The 8,281-nt window shown below is 44.9% G+C and overlaps 1 protein-coding gene across 1 annotated transcript; it reads left to right on the forward strand.

Moving 5' to 3' along the window:
• The first annotated feature begins 5,066 nt into the window (after positions 1-5,066).
• On the forward strand, positions 5,067-7,290 carry LOC109911452 (probable G-protein coupled receptor 139). Its single transcript, XM_020510765.1, has 2 exons — positions 5,067-5,145; positions 6,455-7,290. Exons 1-2 carry the CDS (start codon positions 5,067-5,069, stop codon positions 7,288-7,290), a joined length of 915 nt encoding a protein of 304 aa, XP_020366354.1.
• The last annotated feature ends 991 nt before the right edge of the window (positions 7,291-8,281 follow it).

Raw genomic sequence — 8,281 nt, forward strand, 5'->3', positions numbered from 1 at the left:
AGATGGATTCTCCGCATCAGCTGGGAGGACAGGCACGCTGACATCATCGTCCTTGAAGCAGCCAATAGCACCATCATCGAGGCTGTGATGATGTGAAACCAACTCCGATGGGCCGGCCACGTGTTTAGGTTTCTCGAGTTCCAACTGCCAAAGCAAATCATCTTCACCCAGCTCAAGGAAGGTACTGGAACGAGAGGAGGACAACGGAAGTCTTTCACAGACTCCCTGAAGACTTCCCTCAGGAAATGCAACATTGACGTCAACATGAGGGAGACCCTTGTTTAGAGGAAACGGACTTTGAGGAAATTCCTGTGTAAAAGGACACAACCCTTCCAGATCACTCATCGCCAGGAGGAAAGACGCAAAAGGAAACAGAGAAAGGAACTCCAACGATCTCGGAACCGCTTGCATCTCCCGCAAACACCAACAAATGTGTGGTGGGAGATGCAGTTGTAGGATTGGAGTCTTCAGCTACAGAAGGACCCTCCGAACCCGTGACCAACTACACAGAATTGCCTGGGTGGACGATCATTTTCGATAGCGAGGGATTGACCATGACAACGAGTGCTCAAACATGATAAGGAGCACTTTCTGCAGCTAGAAGTTCCCCTGGCAATATCACCCAATTTGTTCGCAAAACAGTTCCATTTGCAACACTTCTGAGGACATGGCAAGGAATGTCAGGAGACGTAGGCACTGCCAATTCAATGAAAGGCTTTCTCATTCTTACAGGATGGCCTGTGCGAATTGCATATTGGCGTCACTTGTTCAAGAAGTCATAGATCATAGAATCCCTACAGCGTGGAAACAGGCCCTTTGGCCCAACAAGTCCACACTGACCCACAGAGCATCCCACTCAGACACATCCCCCTATAAAGCATCCCACTCAGACACATCCCCCTATAAACCCACCTAATCTGCACATCCCTGAACACTATGGGCAATTTAGCACGGCCAATCCACCCTAACCTGCACATCTTTGGACTGTGGGAGGAAACCGGAGCAAACCTGCACAGACACAGGGAGAATGTGCAAACTCCACACAGACAGTTACCTGAGGGTGGAATCGAACCCAGGTCCCTGGTGCTGTGAGGCAGCAGTGCTAACCACTGAGCCACTGTGCCACCCTCTGCAGGGGAGCATCAGTCATTATCCTTCTCTTCATTGGTTCCACCTTCAAACACGTCTTAGTAGCCAGTCTCGTCCTTAGAAGAGTCATAGAGCCATCCAGCCATCCATCACAGAAACAGGGCCTTCGGTCCAACCAGTCCATACTGACCATAATCCCAAATTAAAGTAGTCCTGCCTGCCTGCACTTGGCCCATATCTCTCCAAACATTTCTTATACATGTACTTGTCTAAATGTCTTTTTAAATGTTGTAACTGTGCCCGCATTCATCACTTCCTTTTGGAGGTTCATTCCACAGTCAAACCTCTCTCTGTGTTAAAAGATGTTGCCCCTCATGTCTTTTTTAAATCGTTCTCCTCTCACCTTAAAAATATGTTCCCCCCTCAAGTCTTGGAATCCCCCACTCTAGGGTGAAGACACCTGCCATTAACTGTATCTATACCCGTCATGATTTTATAAACTTCTATAAGGTCACCGCACAATGTCCTACGCTCCAGTGAAAACAAGCCCCAGCCTCGTCTATTAACTGAAACCAGGCATTACTGACAATGTCCTGGTTAATCTCTCCCGAACCCTCTCCAGTTTAATATTAATAAGAATAAGACTCGAGAATTGATCTGCCGCCCCGAGCAGAGACAAGTATTCGAAGTTTATAAGTGGGTAAGTTCGCTAACGCTTATGAACTCTGCGCCGCCGATCACATCTGCTTAGACAGGAAAGCGGTCTGTGCTACTTCCAGTATGACATAGAACATAGAACACAGTACAGCACAGTACAGGCCCTTCGGCTCACGATGTTGTGCCGAACTTTTACCCTAATCCTAAGGTCTATCTAACCTCCACCCCTACCTTATACTATCATCCATATGCCTATCTAATAGCCGCTTAAATGCCCCTAATGAGGCCGACTCTACTCCCCTCTCTGGCAGTGCGTTCCACACCCCTCCCACTCTCTGAGTAAAGATAATACCTCTGACATCTCCTCTATATCTACCTCCACTCGCTTTAAAACTATGCCCCCTCATAAAAGCTGCCTCCACCCTAGGAAAAAGTCTCTGGCTGTCCACTCTATCTATACCTCTGATCATTTTGTACACCTCTATCAAGTCACCTCTCATCCTTCATCGTTCTAAAGAGAGGAGCCCTAGCTCTCTCACCCTTCCCTCCATTCCAGGCAACATCCTGGTAAATCTCCTCTGCACCTTTTCCAATGCCTCCACATCTTTCCTGTAATGAGGTGACCAGAACTAGACACAATAATCTAGATGCGGCTGAACCAGGCTTTTGTACAGCTGGTAAAGATAAATGACATGGTGAAGATTGAGCCTGTTGTTGACAAGGGAGTCGTTACATTCTTTCGACTGTGGCTCCAGCCCCCATGACTCTAAATGTCAGTCCCACCGCATCTGCTGAGTCTGTGCAGCACTGGGATTAGCCTGAACCAGTGATGAGATAACAAAGTGTGGAGCTGGAGGAACACAGCAGGGCCAGGCAGCATCGGAGGAGCAGGAAATCTGATGTTTCAGGTCGGGACCCTTCTTCAGAAATTTGTGAAGTCTACCCTGCACATCCCTGGGCACTATGGGACAATTTAGCACGGCCAATCCACCCTAACACCAAAATCCTGGGACAGGCTAGGCAGAGCCAGGCACGAGAATTCCTGGAAGCATGGCACTCCATGAATCATGCTATTAATAAACACATTGAACTTGACCCTATATACATTCCTCTACGAAGGAAACCCGGAAGTGAGGCACTCCATCTCAACGGACCCCAGAGTTTAAAAACCAGGCGGGAAAACACACCGATGCTTCATCGGAGGCTGCAATGAGGATGTTACCCAGCATGGTAATGAAACGTCTGCAAAACAAGAAACCAGCTCGGCAAGACAGCCAACCTCGACACGTACAACCCGAGCTACAGATCTACTCCAAAACCTTAAAATATTGTGTGCAGTTCTGGTGTCCACACTGTCAGAAGGATGTGGAGGTTGTGGGGAGGGTCGAGAAACCATTCAGCAGGATGTTGCCTGGTTTGGTGGACGTTAGCTATGAGTAGAGATTGGACAAACTTGATCTGTTTTCTCTTGAACATTGGAGGCTAAGAGGGCAACCTGATAGAAGTTCACAGAATTATGAGAGGCGTGGATAAAACAGATAGACAGAAGCTTTCTCCCAAGGTACATAATGGCAAATACTACAGGACATAGATTTAAGGTAAAAAGGAGAAATTTTAAAGGAGATGTGAGAGGCACTTTCTGTTTTACACAGAGAGTGGTAAGTGCTTGGAATGTGCTGCCAAAGGAAATGATAGAGGCAGATACAACAGCAATGTTTCAGAGGCATCTTGACACTTACAATAGGCAGGGAATAAAGGGATACAGACAGCATAGAGGCAGAAGGTTTTTAGTTAAGAAAGACATCATGTATCAGTTCAGGCTTGGCGGCCTTAAAGGCCTGTTCCTGTGCTGTACTGTACTGTACTTTGATCTTTGCTCTCAATCTGCTACCCCTTTTCCTGAATCTATGATGTCTCATTCTGCATTGCCCCACATGAGGTAACATCCTGTCGATGTCTACTTTGTCAATCTCCTTTAGCATCTTATTCACTTCAATTAGATCTCCTCTTATTCTTCTAAACTCCAGAGAATAGAGGCATAAACTGCTCAGTCTCTCTTCATAAGATCAACCTAGTGAACCTCCTCTGAACTGTGTCGAGTGCACCCATATCCCCCCTCAAGTAAGGAGACCAAAATTTCCCCCAAATTATGTCTATTTTACTTCACACTGTCGGGCTTGTTACATTTTCCCAGTTTTCTTTTAATTTTTGTCATTGTCAGCTCTTTTCTTCAATAATCCTGTGTTGAGGCTATTGTGGTCTTTCCAAATCAGTGTCTATGTATCTGGTGGCCATGGCTCTCTCAGATGTCCTAGTTTTTATTCTTTCTTCAGCATTTAGCTCTTCTGTGGGGTCAGGAGCAAAAACAAAATATAACGAGATAACAAAATATCCTTTCATGTCTTGGATTACTTAACCAGAATGAATTTTATTCTCTTAGCTTCCATTTTGGAGCATTATTATAGATGCGTACGTTGTTCAAGTGGAAGTGATCATTTTTTAAGTCACTGAGTCTGCTCCGACAATGTCTTTGTCCTATCACAGGACTGTTTTAAAGAATCATGGAATCCCTACAGTGCAGAAGCAGACCATTCGGCCCATCGAGTCTACACCGACACTCTGAAGAGCATCCCCTCCACCAGATGCACCTCCTACCCTACAATCCTACACTTCCCTTGGCTAATCCACCTATCTGCCCAGCTCTGGGCAACATGGGCTATTTAACGAGGATAATCCACCGAACTCGCACATCCCTGGACATCTGTGAGTAATTTAATGAGGTAATCCACCGAACCTGCACACCATGGGTAATTTAGCATGCCACAATCCATCTTAACCTGCACATCTTTGGAGTGCAGGAGGAATCCCATATGGACAGCAGGGAAAATGAGCAAATTCGAAACAGACCGTCATCCAAGGGTGGAATTGAGCCTGGGTCCCTGGTGCCACGAGACTGCGGTGCTAACCGCTGAGTCACCATACTGCCCTCGCAGGCTTACACGCTGATTCCAAAAGTTGCTCTCGAGGCAGGAAGTGTCAGGCGTTAGTGAACGTGAGTCACAGCGCATGGTTATTATCATTCAGAATCATCTCATGGGATCTCATTTTTTTCTGAAGAAGAGTCCAGACCTGAAACATCAGCCTTCCTGCTCCTCTGATGCTGCTTGGCCTGCTGTGTTCATCCAGCTCTACACCTTGTAATCTCATCTTATGGGATACCCAGATTGCTATAAACAGGGACACCCAGACCATGCTCGATTATTGCTGCACTCAGCTTTAGTCCATTCGAAGCCAATCAGAACCGTTAATCCTTGACAAGAATGGGTATCCGGCTCGTCTTATTACTGATGAGTAATCAGGGATATTACTATTTTGTACTGGCATGTATTGGCATTCCAGGTAGGTAAAGTCAAACCATTTGTCGGTATTATGTCTGTAATCAGGTCACAGCAATATTCTATATCGAGAGAGAACGGTACCGGAAAGGAATCTATTCCAGCATAAACAGCAATCTTTTGTTATAATCATATATAACTACAGAATGTTGCAATTGAGGTGTTGTTAGGGAGAAACTGAAAAACAGTGGAGAACCAGGGGAATATGTCGCAGGCAATTTGCAGAGAAGCATCAGGGAATACTGTTGGCCCTTTTTATGCAGCATCTTGTTTGGAATGCAATGTCTGAAATTGATGGTGAAGCCTATTCAATAATTTCAATAATTAGAATCCAAAATGCAGAGACCACTGGGTGATTCATCCTATGTGGGGTCTTTTCTGGTGATGTATAAATCAATTAAATATTAAATACAAATATCTGAATTTTGTTGCCAAATGAAATGAAAATTTACTCTTAGATTTCTCTCTTTTTTTTCTTCTTCTAAGTAAGGTAATACTCAAAATGCTAGCTCTGTTTCTCTCGCCACAGATACTGACAGATCTGTTGAGTTTCTCCAGCATTCTTTGTGTTTGTTTCAGATCTTCAGTGCCTACAACGTTTGGCTTTTATTGAGATGAGGGAGTTGCCCCTTGATCATGTATGAGCTTTATTCTTTATTCATTAACAGAATGAGGGACATTTTTGGTTAGGCAGCATTTATTGCCCAGAGGGCAGTTAAGAGTCAACCATATTGCTGTGGGTCTGGAGTCACATGTAGACCTGACCAGGTAAGGATGGCAGTTTCCTTCCCAAAAGGACATTAGTGAACCAGATGGGATTTTCCGACAATCAACAATGGATTTATGGTCATCATTAGATTCTCAATTCCAGATATTTATTGAATTCCAATACCACCATCTGCTGTGGCAGCGATTGGAACTTGCATCTCCAGAACACTGTCTTGGTCTCTGGATTAACAGTCCAGCAATAATACCACTAGGCCATTGCCTCCCAATGACTTATGATAGAGTAGCTCTGCACCAGTGATGCACTAGGATCTCAACATAAATCTTGAGATTGACAGCCTGAGAGCAGAATTAACATCCAATGCTGGGATTTAGAGATTGTTGTGTCCAAATCATCGCTGGTATGTAAACAAAATTCCTTTGTTCCAGTAATGAACAAAATCAATGCTTTAAGGCATAAACTTCAACATAAATCAGACCAAACAGGAGTTCTATCATCAAATATTTTGCTAATTAATTCATGCTAAATATTATTTCCCTGGAATTTTATTTTAACCATGTTTGTTTTCCTATTTTTCTTTTTGCAGCAAATTTTGTGACTATTATAATCCTGTGTCGAGGCAATTGCGGTCTTTCCAAATCTGTAACTCTGTATCTGGTGGCCATGACTCTCTCGGATCTCCTAGTTATTATGTTCTGTGTGATATTCGATTATCTTGTGCATTACCACGTGAAATCTTTGCTATATGTCACTACCCAACTCTGTGCCTTCAATGAGTTCCCAAAGTCTGCTTTCATGGAATGTTCGATCTGGTCCACAGTTGTTTTCACCGTTAATCGTTTTGTGGCTATCTCCCAACATGGATTCAAAGTGAAATATTGTACCTGGAGAACAGCAGTCAATGTCCTCCTTACCATCTGGGTGGTGAGCATCTTGAGAAGCATTCCTGATTACTTTAAGTACGAGCCCATCATCACCACAGACCAACAAGGTAGAGGCTGCAGAGTACAGTTAGACTTCATGCTGATGCTGAAATGGGCTGTCTTTGACTGGGTCAACCACATACTGACACCACTCATTCCTTACCTCCTCATTCTTCTCCTCAACTGTCTCACTGTCAAACATATCTTGGTGGCTAGTTTGGCCTGCAGAAGACTTGTACGCCAGGACAGTGCTGCCAACAGTGATGAGGAGATGAAAAGCCGAAGGAAATCCATCATTTTACTCTTCTTCGTAACGGCTGGCTTCATACTACTGTGGATGCCCGATGTCATCTATTTCATCCTGGAACGAATTGCCGATCTTCATTATAGCGCAGCCAATTTCACACACCCATTGGCAATTTTTGACCAGTGTAGCACCATGTTGAAGCTCCTGAGTTCCTGCATTAATACCTTTTATTTACACCTTGACACAAACTAAATTCAGGAAGGAGCTGTGGAATGGACTGATCTTTCCTTTCTCCCTGATTGTCCGCGTAGCTAAGATGGTTAAAGGAAGAGACCACATGGAACTAACTTGTTTCTCCCTCCATGCACCCCCTTGTTAATATCACTGGCTTCGAACAATGTCTGGTTTCCACTGTTTGCTCACACATCAGCGCTCCGTACAGTTAGTTCTCCAATCACATTGCATTTCTCCCCACTCAAAGGCCTGATATTCCTGTCCAGTTGAGCCACCCAATTATTCACACCTTATTATCAGCCGTCCTTTTACCAGATTCTTGGATTGTCTGTCTGAAAGGGCAAGAACCTGTAGGAACACTGTAACAAGAGAAGGCCATTCAGCCTCTTGAGCCTCGTCTGCGATTCAATGAGACCCTACAGTGCAGGTGCAGGCCATTTGACCCATCATGTCCACACTGCCCCTCTGAAGAGCATCACTACTAGACCTGCCCCCTATGTTTCCCATGACTAATCCATGTAACCTGCACAGCCCCAGGCACTATGGGACAATTTAGCAGGGCCAATCCACCCTAACCTGCACATCCCCGGGCACTATGGTACAATTTAGCACGGCCGATCCACCCTAACCTGCACATCCCCGGGCACTATGGGACAATTTAGCATGGCCAATCCACCCTAACCTGCACATCTCTGGACTTTATGAGGAAATCCACGCAGTCACGGGGAGAACATGCAAACTCTACACAGGCAGTTGCCCGAGGATGGAATTGAGCTCCAGGTCCTTAGCACAGTGGCACAGCAGTAGTAACCACTGAGCCACTGTGTCACCTCATATCTGATTTGTGATCCAACTTCTGTATAACTGCCTTTGGTCCATAATCCCTTAATTCGTTTGCTTAGCAAAAATCTATCTACCTTGGATTTAGAATGAACTGTTCTGGCATCAAATGCCAATTGCGACATCAACAAAGAAAAACACCTTTCACTTAGCTCTGCAGTCAATTTTC

This window comes from Rhincodon typus, chromosome 48 (genome assembly GCF_021869965.1).
Source record: "Rhincodon typus isolate 14 chromosome 48, sRhiTyp1.1, whole genome shotgun sequence".
Lineage (NCBI taxonomy): Eukaryota > Metazoa > Chordata > Chondrichthyes > Orectolobiformes > Rhincodontidae > Rhincodon > Rhincodon typus.